Source organism: Mus caroli, chromosome 1, assembly GCF_900094665.2.
Source record: "Mus caroli chromosome 1, CAROLI_EIJ_v1.1, whole genome shotgun sequence".
NCBI classification, from domain to species: domain Eukaryota; kingdom Metazoa; phylum Chordata; class Mammalia; order Rodentia; family Muridae; genus Mus; species Mus caroli.
In genome coordinates, this window is record NC_034570.1 from 32,033,457 (window position 1) to 32,050,403 (window position 16,947).

Here is a 16,947-nt window from a genome sequence, read left to right on the forward strand (position 1 = left end):
GTTTGTTGGGTTTTTTTTTGTTTGTTTTGTTTTGTTTTGTTTTGTTTGAGACAGGGTTTCTCTGTGTAGCTCTGGCTGTCCCGGAACTCACTCTGTAGACCAGGCTGGCCTTGAACTCAGAAATCCACCTGCCTCTGCCTCCCAAGTGCTAGGATTAAAGGCGTGCGCCACCACTGCCCAGCAATGAATTTCATTTTTGGAAAAGAGTAGTTAAAGTTAAAAAGTTGTGCGAGGAGTCTTGGCTTGGTTGAACAAAACAGCTTGTCTACGCTGCTTATTTTTAGGTTAAAATAACCATGGTTATCCTATGACTTGTGTAAACGTGATGATTGGAAAAGCAAAGTAAAGATGGCTGCATTTGACCTGAGCACTGCAGTGCTTACTGAAGAGCAGTCTTTGCAGGACAGGGGATGCTAGGTTGCTTTTATTTTTTGAGGTTGGATATTAGTATGTAGCCCAGGCTAACCTTGAACTTGTTATCCTTCTGCCTCAGCTGCCTAGGTTCTGGAGTTACAGGCATACATTACCATACCCAGCTATGACGCAAGACTCACTGACTTTACCTTTCCCAATAATGTGCTATAACCCCCTGGTTTTCATTGCCCATTTCTGGCAGAATCTGTTCTTAGAGTTCTTTAAAGAAGCAGGACACTTGGTGCCTGAGGAGTCCAGAGGGAGAGTGTGGTCTGGGCATCTCTCTGGTATTCTCTCTGATTTTCCCAATAAGGTCCCGTGTGACGGAGGGGTCAGGGCCTTGCCTGTGTCGGCCACTACACAGCAGCCAGGCCTGCAACTCATATTTTCCACTTCTTAGTCCAGTGTTCTTTGTCACTGTGTCAGGTTTGCTAAAGACCTTTCTGTCTTAGATTCTAAATTTAAGCCTGGCCTTTTTCCCATTACAGACAAAACCCTTGTCCACATATAGTGTGCCTGCATATCCAGTTAGATCATTTCCAACCCCAGACTGTTCTGTGTACTGAGGCCGGCTGCAGAGTGTGGGCAAGTTCCTCTACACATTCTTGGGAGTTCAAGTGCTAGCCAGATAGCAGAAAAGCGAGCAAGGCTCCCTTCTCTTCCTCTCTGGCAGTGCAGGTGCTGGTCTGAGGCCTCCGCAGCATGGACTCTGTCCCTCAGGATGTCCACTGCCTTGAGCTGTTTGGAGTTATGCTTCCCAAGTAGGGATGTGTTGAAGCCTATTTTTGGACATGCCACGTCTTCTCTCTTTGATGTCTTCCAAGAAGGGAGGAAACAAAGGCAGAACCAAAGCTGCCCCTCGTGCTGCTCTGCCCCTGTGGGGCTCTTTTTAAAGGGTTATTTGGGTTCGGGGTTGAAGTTTCCATCCATCTCTGAAAGAGCTGAGCTGGAGATAGCTGATAACAAGCAGGGCATGGCGGTTGAGGGCAGTAAGAGGAGATGGGTAGAGGCATCACCTTGCTGTGGGAAGGGCCGTGACATACATCCCGTCTGTGGGCTTCCTTATGGACTTCAGGAACCACCATGCTGTGGATGGAGCTTGCTCCTCTTACACATGGGATGTTTCTGGACCTGCAGAAACATCTTTGCTGTTTCCCTCAGCAGCTAGTTTGGAATATTGGGAAGGGTTCCTAGGAGCTGTAGGGTAAGTGGTAAGTGCTGTATGTGGACAGTGCCAGAGCAGAACTGATTTCTTACTCAGCAGTTCAGGTAGAGGGGCAGACAGATGGATGGAGCAGCATTGGCTCTGGGCAGAACTCAGTTCTGCTTTTCCAGGCCGTGTGGTGGGGAAAGCAGGGTCAGGAGGCATAAAGGGGCTTGGGGGTATGAGAGGAAGGGTGGGGCAGTGGTTAGGGGCAGGTGGTATGCTGCTTTGCAGGGCCTGCTTCTTGAAGCTTCTCTTCTGAATGCTAACAAGCCTCTCGCTCATGTGCAGGTGAGTGGAGCGAGGCCCTTTACCCTCTGCTGACCACCCTCACAGACTGTGTGGCCATGATGAGCGACAAGGCAAAGGCAGCCATGGTCTTCCTGCTCATGCAGGACAGTGCCCCCACCATTGCCTCGTACCTCAGCCTGCAGTATCGCCGTGACGTCGTCTTCTGCCAAACGGTAAGGCTCCAGAGGACACAGAGCAGTCATATGCACCTTCTACCTCAGAAAAAAACGGTTGTGAACCAAGCAGGTGGCCATGTTTCGAGACAAGGTTTCTCTGTACAGCCCTGTATAGCCCTGGCTGTCCTGGAACTCACTTTGTAGACCAGGCTGGCCTCAAACTCAGAAATCCACCTGCCCTCTGCCTCCCGAGTGCTGGGATTAAAGGCGTGCGCCACCACAAGTTTACTTAGAGAGGTGCAGGAAGGATCCCGCCTCATTGATGAGTATTTGTTTCAGTTGAAGTGCCAGCTCTGACAGGATTGCCCAGCACCAGGCAGGCCAATGGCAAACGCTTCTTTGTCACCCTTTTCTTCTTCTGTACAAGGAATGTCATTGAGGGCCGCATGGATTGGCCAGTGCATTTGAAAGAGCAGGCATTCAAGTTCTGTGGCTTGTCACAGGGCTCCATTTAAGATTTTAGTTATCACTCAGGGCAGAAGATTGCGATTGCTCTCTGAGTCAAAAGATGTTAGCAATAAACTAACGATGAGAGCAGCTGGGTGGGGCTGGTTCTATGGAGTTCCCCTGCTGATGCTTGGAAGCCTGTTTATCCCACAGAAAACCTCCCTTAGGGAGGGTTGGTGTGGTCTGATGGGCCCTTTCCCTGTGGGGGATTCTAAGCTTCCATAAAGTTTCAGTTCAGGCATGAGCCCAGTCCAAGCCCACCTTTGTCAGGTGCCACAAACCTGTAGCCTTGGATTACTGTAGTCTTAGAGCCAGGGCATCCCTGGATCCCCAGCCCCCAGTCCTCCCCGAGGGATAAGACATATTGCTGATGCCCCTTAGTAGTGGGAATAAAGAGACTAGAACATGGAGAGGAAGACCCGGTGTTCACACCGTCACCCTGTTTCCTCCACAGCTGACAGCCCTGATCTGTGGCTTTATCATCAAGCTGAGGAACTGCCTGCACGACGGTGGCTTCCTGAGGCAGCTCTACACCATCGGCCTTCTGGCCCAGTTTGAGAGCCTGCTGAGTACCTACGGTGAGACCCCTAGCCCAGGGCCACAAAGGTGGTTCCATCTGAGCCTCTACTGGTCCTTCCTTCCAGAGGTTAAATAAGTTCAAACATTACTAGGAAGTGTAACAGAGAGCTAGGTGCTGGGCCTGCACAGTTCTCATACCCCAGGGTATGCAGTGGTGATGTTATAGTCCTTGAACGTCTTTCTGATGAGCATGGATGAGGACTTGGGCTGCTTCTGAATTGTTCCCACTAAAATTTTTGGTGCAGTGACACCTGTATACTGCAGACATTTATAATTACATGAGCACATTTCTGTAGCTGAGAAGGAGAGTTGCTGGGTCAAGGGGAAGAGGACCCCCAGACTTGTTTTTTTGTTTGTTTGTTTTTGTTTGTTTGTTTTTCTTAAATGTATTTCTTCCAAGAAGGTGAAAATGGACCATTTAGAAAAAGTACTTGTTCATCTTGGGATTATGGGTTCTTGAAGAGGTACCCACCCAGTGGAAGGAGGTGGTCATAGCAATGTTAGTGTACTGTTTGTGTTCCCATCCTGGGAGAGCTAGTGTGGGCCTTTGAGGTTCTGTGCATAGGAAGCTTGAGAAGGGCAGTGCCCGTTTCTGCAGCCACATCTGCAGTGTTGCTATGCAGAGTCTGTCTCAGAGAACATCTTCCCATCGATGCCCTCGGGCCCCTGTTCACAGATGTCCTGAGGACAGCGGCAGGCCTTGATATCACCCATCTCTGATTCATTTCAGGAGAGGAGTTGGCCATGTTGGAGGACATGAGCCTTGGAATCATGGACCTGAGGAATGTGACCTTTAAAGTCACTCAGGCCACTTCGAATGCGTCAAGTGACATGCTGCCGGTCATCACAGGAAACCGGTAAGATCATCTAACACTCTGCCAGCAGCCGGGCATCACTGTGTCTGTCTCGTGGGACACATGCATCTCTGTTCTTTGCTTTTACTCCTTTAGAGCATTGCGTATAGCCTTCCCAGACCCATACCAATCCCATAATTTCTCCTTAAAGGTCTGAGTGGGCATTGAACCACACCGGCCAGGGCATCACCCAGGGCTCTGAAGTATGCTTTGGGTCTGTCCTCTACTCTCAGCGTCCTGACCTCACCCCACTTTGCATTTCCTCTCTCCACTAGGGACGGCTTTAACGTGCGGATCCCTCTGCCAGGCCCACTGTTTGACTCCCTCCCCCGAGAGATCCAGAGTGGCATGCTACTGCGGGTGCAGCCTGTCCTCTTCAACGTGGGCATCAATGAGCAACAGACACTGGCTGAGAGGTGTGTGCCGGCGCCTGCTCAGCTGGGGTTCAGTGTCCATGGAGCTGGGGGTGTGAGCCCACCTCAACTTGAGAAGTACACTTGTCACTGGGAGATAGTGTACTACTTGTAGTGGAGCAGGGCAGGATCAGAGTGGCATGTTAGGTAGGTCATACTTCTGCCCATGGGTAGAAAGGCTGTGAGGGAAATGTGAGGATTTTGCTGAAGAGGCTGGGCCCCAGGGCAGTGCTGTGGAGCTGGAGAGCTGGAGCAGAGTGTGGTGTGTTCTGAGAAGGGCTGGCTGAGCGGGGGCAGGTATTGTGGAACATAAGTAGACTGTGGTCTCAGCTTCTAGATTGGACATGTAGGTAGGTCAGTGCCTTCACCGAACTCAGGACAATGCAGAAGATCAAGTTCAGAGGAGATGGTAACTGGGCCTGGCTGAGGCACCAGTCCAGGAGACAGAGCCTCCCTGAGGCAGTAGCTAGAAGAATCTACTTTGTGGAGAGTGGCTTATGTGGGAGCTGCATCTGGAGGTGTCCCAGGAGGAAGACTGGCATTCCCTGCATTCTGGAAAGGACAGAGACAAACCCGGCACTGTGAGCCGAGAAGCGGGTGGAGTCGAAGAATGGGCAGAACTGGCTTGGCTTGGTTGCTTGTTCCAGCAGCATGATAGCAAATTTGCTTTGTTTCTGATGAGGGAAGACTTCACAGAATGGAAACCTCCCTTAATCCCAGGAGCAAGTGCCTACTACACAGAGAGCCATGTGGGCAGCAGGGTGAATATCTGTCTTGAGCAGGAGGGAATACGGCCTTTGAGGAGAATGCTGGCAGTTTATAGAGCAGTGTGGCAGCAGGCTGGGCTGAGGGCCTGGGTCTCAGACTGCACAATGGCAGGGCCTCCCCCCCCCCCTTTTGTTTATTTACCATTTAGCACCTTCCATGCATGTAGCATCCACTGCTTACCTCAGGCATTTGGTGTGGTCATTCTTGCAACAGGTAGTGGGCACAGGCTAGACCTATCTGATGAGGAAAGAGGGAAGGCCCCAGGCCAGCCCAGAGGACACTTAGTGTTCACACGGCAGAGTGACTTCAGACCCCAGCAGAATGTCCTTGGTTCCTTGACCAAGCCAGCTCAGTCAGTCAGCAGGGTCTCAAGGAAGGGAATGAGGGTTAAAGAAAGAAAGAGACAATAGACAACATTATGGTATGACCCCAGCACGTGCTCAGGTGGGCTTACTTTTTTCTAGTCTGCTTTTATATCATTCTAGGCACATACAATGTCCGTTCTAAGGCACAAACAAAGCATAAACAAGGGTCCTGAGGTCACTGCTCCTAGGGACTTATCAAGATGATAAAGATACAAAGAACACATTCCTCAGCTGTATTTTTCTTGGGCTTACTTCTTTGTCTTAGCCCAATGTCAGATATTCTTGCCAGTTTCCTAGAAGCAGCTCTAGAAGCTCTCCACAGCCCCTGCTCTCCACAGCCCCTGCTCTCCACAGCCCCTGCTCTCCACAGCCCCTGCTCTCCACAGCACCCCTACTGCCGTCCTCTTTCCTAGGTGCCTTTGAGGGAGGAAGACATATTACATATTTACATATAAGATGAGAGCCTGTGACACACATGTGGCCTTTCAGCCTCTAAGCCTGGTGCCTTAGGCCATTTTATTGTTGCTGTGACAAAATACCTTTAATGGGATAAAAAACCATAAGAAGTGAAGGTTGGCTCGTGCTTCTCTTGTTCTCTCTCTAGCCCTCTTGCTCCCTTTCTCCCCCTCTCTTCTCCCCTCTCTTCACGTGGCCATGGCTGTCCTCTGCCTCTTTACTCTTTCTTTCTCTCTCTCTCTCTCTCTGCCTTTCTTCAGTAAAGCTCTAAAACCATAAAAGAAAAAAAAAAGGAGTGAGGGTTGGCTTTGGCTTGTGGTTGCAGAAGTCGCTGTCTTCGTTGCTCCTCGGCCTGTTGATGGCAAGGCAGAAGATCATGGTGTAGCAATCACAGTGGGGCAGAGCAGCATACCCTATGATGTGCAGGAGACAGAGCAGAAGGGCCAGAAGACAAGGCTGACCCTTCAGAGATGTGCCCCAGTGTCTGCTTCCTCCAACTAGGCCCCAGCTCCTCAGAGAGATTTAGCTGGGAACTCATCACTGAATCCATCAGGATCCGGTCACCTCTTACGAGTGCTCAGAGCCGAAGTCTTCCATGTGAACTTGCATGAGACAGACTTCTTCTGAACCCTGTTCCAGTGTACCCTTAGGCAGGCCTGTAGTGAGATTCAGCGGCCTCTGCTTGAGAAGTTCCTCCCTAATGCTTTAGAGATGGCTTCAGGAAGGAGAGAGAGTTGGGGTTTAGGTTTGCAGGTTATCTACTCGGGAGAATAAATCCTCAAGATGTCCTTCAGCTTTCAACTTACTGATAATGACATGGCCCTTCCACTGATGTCCTGATTCTCCCCAAGGTTTGGAGATACGTCCTTACAAGAAGTTATCAATGTGGAGAGCTTGGTGCGGTTAAATTCCTACTTTGAGCAGTTTAAGGAGGTTTTGCCGGAGGACTGTGAGTATCCCTTTCCTCGGAATGTGCTCCACACTGCCCATGCAGCCTTCATTTTGGATGCCCGAGCTCCAGCTGTTTTCTGACCTAAGCACTGCCCAGCTCATCCCACTGCAGTGTTGTGCACAAATCCTACACGGATGTATTAGAGGATTCCTTCTCTGCCCCTCATATGTGTTTGGGACCCCATTCTTCTGGCTTGAGCGCCACCCAGGAAAACTTCTGCGGTGTCCTACCTCTGCTCCCCTCTTCTGCAGTTGGTCTCTCCCTCTAGACACGATGTAGTGTTTCCTGCTACTGTGCTCTGCCTCTCCCTAGCACATGCTGTGGCAGACTATGTGTACCTGCTGGGAGCACCGGGGGTGGGGGGAGTGGGGGGGAGGAGCGGGGCTTGGAGACAGTCCAAGAGTTCTGTACGAGCTCTCCGTGTATTTTTGTCCCTGGTCTATACAGTGAGATGCTGAAAAGATACTTCCTCCTGAATATTCATGGGCATGATGACCCTGCCTCAGTCTCCCAGAGGCAGTGGAATTCCACATTGTGCTGACATACAGTTCTCTGTCCTCGACATGAGGACATAGTCTAAGAGGGTTCTGGCAGCCACAGCACTGGAGGAAAACCCCAGAGTAGCTCAGCAGAGCTTTTAGCTGCTCAGGTCTTTTGAATTCATCCCAGTGAACTTCCCAAGCCTCTGCCTCTTGGGGTTCCATATAGAGCATAGACCTGTCCCTGACTGGAGAGTTTTCTCTTATGTGGGGGTAGGCTCCAAAGAGGAACAGTATATAGACTGGGGAGATAAGCAGCCTGTCTTGCATTCTCCTAAAGGTGAGATGGACCTAGACTTTAGAGCCAATGATGAAACAGTGCAGAGAACACTTGCACTGTTAGGGAGCACTGTTAGGGAACACTGATAGGGAGTACAAGGCCAAATACCCTGCACTGTCCCTGTTCACTGTGAATCATGAGACAGTATTACTCATGTGTGTATTACTGTGTGTGTCCAGGGAATGGAAGGATTGCCTGGTTGTGGACCCTGTGTGTGTATGGTTAAGAAGGGCCCAGGAGAGGGCACTGGCATCTATTTGGCAGTGCTTATTTGGGAAAAGGCTGCCTCTGCTTGGCCTCTTGGGTATGCTGGTTAAATACTGGAAGAGTGGGAGCCCCAGGAAGACTGAGTCTCACCTGCTGATGATGGGGCATGGTCCGGGGCAGAGGCATACTACAAGGTTCTCACTGAGCACCAGGTCCCCTGAAGCCAACATTTTGAGAACTAGCATATTGACACTTTTGTAGTGTTCTAGTTAGGGCTTCTGTTGCTATGATACAACACATGACCAAAAACAACTTGGGGAGAGAAAGGGTTTATTCAGCTTACACTCCACATCACAGTCTATCATCAAAAGAAGTCAGGGTAGGAACTCAAGGCAGGAACCTGGAAGTAAGAAGTAATGGAGAGGCTATGGAGGAGTGTAGCTTACTGGCTTGTCCTCCATGACTTTCTCAGTCTGCTTTCTTATAGAGAATTCAGGACCACCAGCCAGGGTGACATCACACAATAGGGTGGGCCTCCCATGTCAGCATCAGTTATCAACAAGAAAATCTACTGCAGACTTGCTCTTCTAAAACAACTCTAGCTGGTTTGATATGAAACTTTCCAGCACACAGAATGTTTCATGAGTGTCTCTGGCCTCTAGTCCCTGCCCAGACTAAACTGCAGGTCAAAAGCCACACCAGTCTTAGTGGCATCTTATTTTTACTGCTATAAGGGGACAGACAGGCTGTGAACTTGCAGGGAACTGGACCATCAGCCAAAGAACCAAGATGAACTGTGATGGCGGGTAGGGTGGGAGTAATGAACATTACCAAGGGTAGTGCTGTGGCCAGCATTTTGGAAGGTGGGCAGTTTATGGCATTGCCAGTACCCCTGCCTCACCCCCAAGAGGCACAAAAGCAGATAGATTAAGGGTAAAGTCCAGGGAATGAGAAGGTCTATAGACACAGAGGCCAGGAAGCCAAGGAGAGGCAGGCCATGTGCTTGTGAGCCCCAGGAAAGAGTCAGTGAACTGTGGTTCCCAGAACCTGACTACACCCATGTCCACAAGCCCCATCAGTGGGCAGGTAGTCACTAAAATGAGCATTGCAAGTTAGGCCAGGGAGAGACTGCAGCTGATGGGAAGTTGGGAGACCATTTTGTCTCCTCTGGATGGTGAGTGCCCTGATCAAGATGAAGCTCCCCTTCCCACAGCCTCATCAGACTCTGCACAGGCTGGAGGCTTCTTACTTGTGTGCGCCTGCTTCATGTTCTTCCAAGTGAGGATGCTTAGTAATTCTCACAGGAGCCTGTGTCACCAAAGGAAGGTTGCCCTTGCTTGGAGACTCATGTGTTTCTTCAGACATGGCATTGAGACCCTTTTCTTTAATGTGTGTGAAAAATCCCACAACCTTCAGAAGTGCTTGCCTTGTCTTTGACTTTTGTCTCAGGTTTCTTAAGTGAAGCAAGATGACCTAAGGAGGTCTTGCAAGGGCCTGGCAACTTCCGCAGTGGAAAAGGATTGATGGGGTTAGACATCCCTAGGCCGTTCAGAAATTCTTCCTTCAAGTGTGGGTTGAGGCTGCACTTGCAGAATCTCCCAAGGTTTCCATCTGCTTGCTAGTCAAGACCCATTGCTCCAAGCATTCTGCATCCCGATGTCTGTTTGGAGACCAGACAGCTTGCCCTCACTTCTTACTCACTGCCCCCTGAAGGGCCAAGAGGCTTGAGGAATTGTAGTCTTTTGGCATTCTTCCTCCAGCCTCTTGGGAAAACCAACAAAAGATAAAGTCTCTACCCTCTGACAGTGGCACTGACAGCAGGGAAGGAAATTCAGGGCTCAGATGGCCATGTCTAAATCTGCAAACACTCCCCTCTATACCCCTGCTACCGGCTGTGAAGCAGGAATACTTCTGCAGCACCAGTATCTTTGAGTGGGCCCCCTCTTCCCTCTTCTCATCCAGGTCTACCTCGATCTCGCAGTCAGACCTGCCTTCCAGAGCTGCTGCGGTTTCTGGGACAGAATGTCCATGCACGCAAGAATAAGAACGTGGACATCCTCTGGCAAGCTGCTGAGGTACTTGTCATAGTGCAGAAGAGTAACGGTGTGCCTTCCAAGAGTCACTAGTGAAGACATCAGGGAGGGGGTCACATTCCAACCACAAGGGCACAAGGAAAGGTCATCACTGCGTAAGTTCAGCAGTGTGCGAGGACACTGGACATCATTGCCCAGGTTCCTCCAACACCTGGTGGTAGACACAAGGGAAGGTCACTGCATAGGAAACATCACTGCATGCTGAGCAATGGACTAGTGCCTTCCCTCGCTGATCCATTCTTAGAATAGCATAGTGACTGATGGCTCTGCAGACGCACACACCCATTCGTGCCACTGTTTAGAGACTGTGGTCACAGACAATCGCCAGTTAGATGTGGGGGCAGCTGACCTTTCCTGTCAAGTCAGAAAGCAGGCCTTCCAGTCCTGTCGTTTCTGTTTCTAGTAGAGCTCCAGTTATAGAAGCATAGATTCAGGGGTGCAGAGTTCCCAGGAACCTTTGTATATTCCATTTCATATCCCATCCCATATGATCACCTGTGGGTGACAAAGGGTATGGGGCAGCAAAGCCATGCCACTTAGATGCTGTCCCTCGAAGCTGTTCTCTTCTTAATCTTCTTTTCCTTTTTGTATATGAACAGACTCCCAGCTAGTCAGCTGAAAAACCCTGTCAGGTCAGCTTATCATTTCATAGGTGGGGAGACCTAGCCAGAGCTTCACAGCCAGCTGCAGACCTGGGCTGGGAACCTGGCTCTGCAGATCCCTTCTTGTGGCAGGGACTGCTGTGTCTAAGAGACAGGAATCTAGGAGTGTATCTAGAAATGAAAAGACATGCCCCAGTGTTCTTGTGGTGGGAGAGGAGTTATACTAGTGTGTCCAGGGACAAGGGGACTCTGGGTGGCAGTAGCTTTCCCTGGCTGGATTATGCTGTCCTTGTGCTGAGAAGGTCTAGCATGGCTTAGAAGGGATAGCTGGTCAGGGTCAGTGTGAAGTAGTGATGCCCAAAGGTCTCTAGAAGGAACTTCTCTTGGGAAAACACACAAGGGCCAGGTTCTAAGGGACGGCGGTGGGGTAGGGTGCGGGGAGGGCAGATGAAGCTCAGGTGGAGTTAACTTAGGTTCTCATACCATCTCAGCAGGACACAAAGCTAGAGAGCCAGGCAGTCAGGCTAGGAGTAGACTTGGAATTATTTTATTGTTGGTGTTCCTGCCAGACCTGTGGCGAGCTCTGTCCCTTGAAGGTGCTGTCTTTCTGCTGGTTTTCCCTCTCCTAAGAGCCTTTTTCCTGCTGCAGGTCTGTCGCCGCCTTAACGGGGTCCGATTCACCAGCTGCAAGAGTGCCAAGGACCGCACAGCCATGTCGGTGACCCTGGAGCAGTGTCTGATCCTGCAGCATGAGCACGGCATGGCCCCGCAGGTCTTCACACAAGCCCTGGAGTGCATGCGCAGGTGAGTGAGGCTGCTGCCAGGCTGCATCTGCCCAGCCACTTGCTCTCCCTTTGCTGTGTAAACTGCAGATGAGCCCATGCCTCTGCTCCACATGGGGCCCAGACTTCCAGCACACTTGAGTTTGACCATTACTCACACTAATGGTCTGTCAAACTCAGGCAGTATTCTCTTAGAAGACTGGGGTGGGGTGGGGGTGGGGACAAGCCAGCACTCTGAACAGAACTGAACTGGCCCAGTAGAGTGATGGGCTGGCTTGGGTCAGACCGTTCAACAGTGATGGGAGCCACCTGGCTGTGGGTGGGGTTTAGAGCCCACGCTTTCTCAGCAGGCAGCTGCTTTTACATCGTATGTTTGTATGCACTGTATACTTCCAAACTCCAGGGAAGGAACTGTGTCTGCAGGTTGCACTGGTTTGCTCTGCTACCTCTCTAGTAGTGGACAGAGACTGCTCTCAAGAGCAAAATGTCCAGTGAGTGTTTTATGGAGATAGCTGTCTGTGTGCCCTGGCCACCTCCCCCTAATAATGTCCTGATTCTGAGGCAGCAGATGTGTTTGCAGAATGAAACCCAGAATTCAAATTGTCCTCTGTTGATGGATGCCTTGTTTCAAGCACTGCTGGAAAGCTCCCTACCCTGCATACCAAAAGAAAGGATAAGAAACTGGTCCTCCCGTCTCCTTTGATGTAGTCACCAATGCTGTTACAGTCTGTTTCCAACAGTCACTCTCCTGAGCGTTCTGCACCATCTGTCCTCTCACCGAGTCCTTGATGTACTCAATCCTCTTATCCTTTCTGTATGTTTTCTGCATTTGACCTTCTCACAACGCACAAAGGGACGCCTGAGCTCATGGCTCTTGATAGGAGCAAAAGTGGCAACATTCCATTCCTGTCTGTCTCCACGTTCATTTAAACCTCTCTGTTAAAGCTGCTCACTCCATGCCTCTGTTCCTGGTGATGGAAAAGCAACAGTCTGTGTCCAGACTATCCATACCCTTTAGCCTCAGCGCCCAATGTGATCCCGGTTTTGAGGGTGGCAGCTGTTCTGTGCCCCATTAATTGTGCAGTGTGGAGAAAGCCTGCTCTAGTGAGCCACAGATGTCGACTACTGAAGCCAACAGACAGGGGGCTCTGTGGTGATACAGCAAAGGCCAGGACCAGTGTCCTTCAAACGCATACCCCTAGGAACCACTATCTCAGTGGTACCCCCAACTATATCCCAGTAATAATGCAATAACTTACAGCCCAGTCAATGGGTTAATCTATTGATAAAAGCAAAGGCATCATGCTCCTGTCTCCTCTCGGTGGGGTGCACTAGCTGGGGCCCACAGCATCCACACAGGAGTGAGCTCCAGTCTCTTAGAGGCCACAGCATACTGTCCCCGATTTACCTGCGCCTCATTCTGGGCATGTTTGAAAGTTTTGAGACCTTTTTTTTTTTCTGCTTTTTGTTCCCAGTTCTTACCATTAATTGGCTAAAAGAAGCCAGTAACACCCTTGCCACAACTTAAAAAGGAAAAGGAGTTGCTATGACGGCTGTCCACAGGGCAAGGACAAAATATAGATAAAATATAGGGAAGCTCTTTGCTAGATTGGAACATGGATGGCCTCTGGCCTGCTCTCATTGCCCTTTAGACTCTACTTACGGTGTTGTTCGAAGGCTCGTTTAGGTCGCTTCCCCAGACTTTTCCGAATCCCTCCTGAGTCTGATGATCCAAGACTCACAATACCACACTTCAGTGCATATTTGTGTGTGGCTCAGTTTTCCACTGCGATGACAGAATACCTGAGAATGGAGTAGAAGAGAAGAGGGTTCCGCTCGCAGTCTGCAAGGTTTGGCTGGTTTGTTTCTTGACTGTGGTGAGGCAGATTCCCAGCAGAAGGGCGTGGCCGAGAACAGATGCTCACACAGACCAGGACCCAGGGAGCGATGCAGGCCTGGGACTAGACCCACCTTTTAATAACACGACTTTGCCCTCGCTCCAGTAAATAACCTTCCATCCACACTCTGGCAAGAAACTCTTAACTAAACCCAGTGGGCCACATATAGAAGGAAGGGGCCCTTGAGGAGAAGGGTTCCTATAGGAAGAGGGAGAGGCTTGGGGTGAAAATGACTAGAATTCATGATATAAATGTATGAACCTGTCAAAACAAATCTAAGGGCTGTTGAGATGACTCAGTAGATAAAGGGGCTTGTCACCAAGCATGATGAGGACCTAGGATTGACCACTGGGACCCACGTGGTGGAGAGAGAGAACTAACTCTTCCAAGTCACACAGCCCCCCGCCCCCTTGGCACATGCGTATAAATGTAATTTAAAAGCTTTTAAAGACACATACTCTCCTGATCCGCATCCTCTACCCAGTCCTGTCTTCCACGGGTACCATCTCTCAGCCTGTTAGTTTCCTGATGAAGGCAGAGCCCTTGCCAGCCACTTCTCAGAAGTGAGCATCTTTGATCACTTTGAGCACTGCTTGCATTGGGGCCCAAGCCTTCAAGACATGACCCTTTGGTAGAGGAGACCTTCAGAGCTAGACTGGGACATCACATCGGGCACAGCGTTCTTTAGTTACGTCTTTGTAGATGTCTAGGGATTTGAACCCAGGCTAGTGAGCTGCACCTGCTCAGTGTCCTGGGACATCGTGCTTGTCGTCACTGTTGCTCAGAGGCTGGTATGGTAGGGCTGTTTTGCTGAACTGTTTATAAAATGAGGACCCCAAGGTTGTGAGGAAGGAATGGCCTTCCTAGGAAATGAACATATTTCCTGCTCTCTCTTCTCTACTATTCAACCCACTTCTTGTCTATAACCACAGAATTTTCTGGAATCTAAAATCTCTACAGTGGGCACACTTAAGTTTAATGCTTATTTTCAGCAGCTACAAGGCAAAGCCTCTGCCTGTCCTACTGTTCTCAGCACAGGAACAGTGCTTGACACTGCCCCCTGCTGACCAAGACGTGCCTTTGTTTTGGATTACCCACATGGTGACAGAAGGTTTGTTAGTCACCTGCAAGCACTGTGGCCACAGTGGTGACCGGCCCTGCAGCACATAGAGCCCTAAAGGTAGCAGTGCATCCTTGCAGTGGCCTGAGTAGAGGGGAAAATTTGCTTCTCTTGCTGTCTCACTTGTGCCTTATCAGATACAATAGTAAACGTGAGGCAGGAGCATAGCTGACACTGCAGAAACTCATGCTCCAGCACGCACGCACGCACGCACGCACGCACGCACGCACGCATGCCCGCCCCACAGCATAGTAGTAGTAACAGTGATAATTGATCTGTAGTGGCTGCCACATGTGCAACATGAATTCTGTACCAGGGCCCATTTCAAGCCCCCAGTGAATAGGAACGTGACGTTGGGTTTAACTTCAGCTACTCAGTTCCTGTAAGCCATGTGGGCTAAGCCCAGCACCCACCTGGCTGAGTCCGAGGATAATGGCAGACAGAGGTGGCCCTCTGTCCCATGTGAGGAACTGAAATTAACAAACAGTAGGCCCTCCTGGGCAGCCGCAGTGGCCTGGCAAGCATCCCCCGCAGACACCGTGATCATCAGTCAGTGCTTGCGGCTTGCAGTGTTCCCTAGCTGTCATAGCTGCAGAAGGTGTCTTGAACCCCTGCCTACTCGTGTGCACACTGTTCTCTCAGAGTGTCAGCCATGCCCCGGGGTCTGAGTCAGTGTGGGTGTTTGTGCGGGAGGGATGTTACTCCTCAGTCACGTGGTTCCAGATACCATCCAACCTCAAAACCTCTTTCCCTTGTTTGGTACTGGGACTTGAGCCCAAGACCTAGTGCCACTTAGCATAGTTTACCATTGAGCTACAGTCAGCCCCCAGGACATTGTTTCTTTAGCACTAAAAGAAGGAAAGATTGCAAATTTCCATTGTAAATCTGGTCAACTCCATTTGAAGGATCATCTTCTAGAACAGTCCATTTCAAAGTGGGGGACAGGGTTGTGTCACCCCTCTGACACTGAGAATTGAGGCAGGTGTGGGAGGACCTGGCCCTGGATTCACACCCAGGTAAATTACTTTCCTTTGTGTGGCTCAAAAGGCAGCTTTGTCCCCACGCCACCCAGGCGTCTGTGAGAAGGTCAAACCCCATGGTTCTTCATGTTCAGCTTGCTACTCAGAACTGCTCATCTGCAGCATGTGGGGCATGGCGGGCGGGCGGGCGGGCGAGTGGGCGGCAGGCGGGCGGCATGGAGCTGCGCTTGGCCAGCTGAGAGAGGGTGAACATGGACAACCATCCTTCAGCCTGCGTGTGTTTACTTTGGTGGATGCAGGATTCTTTTCTTATCTTCACTTCTCTTCTCCCCTTCTCTTCCTGTGACTGTGCTGGTTCTGTTTGGTCTTCTGTCTACACTTCTCTGCATCTCCTTTTTCTTTCTGTTGTGGCTCATTCCATTTTTTTTTAAATCTTATTTTTTGGTTCTCCTTTCTCCCCATACTTTTGGGGTAAACCCCATCGCATGTGTCTTTTTCTTTCTTTCTTTCTTGTTCTTTCTTTCCTTTTCCCCTTTTCTTTTCCTTTCTCCCAACTTTTTCCTTTTCACAGCATTGGAACACGGGAGGTAGTCACGCAGAAGAACTTGAGCGGCCTGGTGCCCATCCGAGACTTAAGGCTAGACCCCAGCCTTCTCTGTTCCATTCCTTTATTAGCTCTAAGCCCCAATCTACTGATTGTGTGGCTCTTTCTGAGCATAGCATACCTGGTGACCAAATTGCGTTGCAAATAGATATCATTGTGAAAAATAGTCACGAGGCAGACAAAAGTGCCCGAATATATCCAGCCACCGTGTACCAAACTGGACAGAAGGAAGGTGTCAAAGCAAGGTCTGCCGAGAAATATCTCATGCCTTACAGTTTGACGTTCTGTTCTTCTGAATTGTATATACCTGCCAAATTCTTCCATCAAGAGGACTCGTTCATTTCAATTGTGTAGCGTCTTCAGTGCTTGTAACATGTTCTTCTGGTGCCTGTGACTGCAATATTTAGCTGGCCTGGGATTCCTTGTACCAAATATCTTCTGATGTATAACTATTTATTACCTGTACATCTTGTGTGCCCTGTTTCAAGAGAAAGGGATGCTGTCTGAAAAGAATTTGTATATTTGATACTATTCCTTAAGTGTATCGCTAACCTTCCTTGCCTTTTAACGAGAAAGAGATGCTTATCAACCGGTTGATCTAGATGCCCCCATGTAATAGGGCTGTACTTCCTACTTACCTTTCACAGCGTAGTCCTGGGAGTGCAATAGCGAACGGTCTGCAGAGTACCACTTGTTCGCCTTCATTTCTTTCCCCTTGATGACGATGCAGCTGTGGAGACAGGCACACCTGCCACCGAGTCCAGCACATTACCTGTTGCATGTGACTTCAGGGTTGTTCCTAATCCAAGCACTAGTGAGGGGTAGAAACTTTTTCTTTTTTCTTTTTTTTTTTTTTGGTTTTTCGAGACAGGGTTTCTCTGTGTAGCCTTGGCTGTCCTGGAACTCACTTTGTAGACCAGGCT

At 49.9% G+C, this 16,947-nt stretch overlaps 1 protein-coding gene across 19 annotated transcripts in view; it reads left to right on the plus strand.

Annotated features, from left to right (window-relative positions):
• Positions 1-16,947, plus strand: part of Inpp4a (inositol polyphosphate-4-phosphatase type I A) — a 112,893-nt gene that overhangs the window by 86,060 nt on the left and 9,886 nt on the right. For 8 of the 19 annotated variants that reach the window (XM_029475021.1, XM_029475272.1, XM_029475333.1 and 5 more), the window contains 8 exons: positions 1,910-2,082; positions 2,987-3,110; positions 3,842-3,968; positions 4,241-4,381; positions 6,819-6,916; positions 9,908-10,020; positions 11,290-11,444; positions 15,992-16,894. In XM_029475021.1, coding sequence (XP_029330881.1) covers positions 1,910-2,082; positions 2,987-3,110; positions 3,842-3,968; positions 4,241-4,381; positions 6,819-6,916; positions 9,908-10,020; positions 11,290-11,444; positions 15,992-16,172 — 1,112 coding nt within the window. In that variant the 3' untranslated portion in view covers positions 16,173-16,894. Of the gene's footprint in view, positions 1-1,909; positions 2,083-2,986; positions 3,111-3,841; positions 3,969-4,240; positions 4,382-6,818; positions 6,917-9,907; positions 10,021-11,289; positions 11,445-15,991; positions 16,897-16,947 lie in introns of those variants that run through there. The other 11 variants (XM_029475253.1, XM_029475146.1, XM_021170851.2 and 8 more) reach the window with 3 other exon arrangements.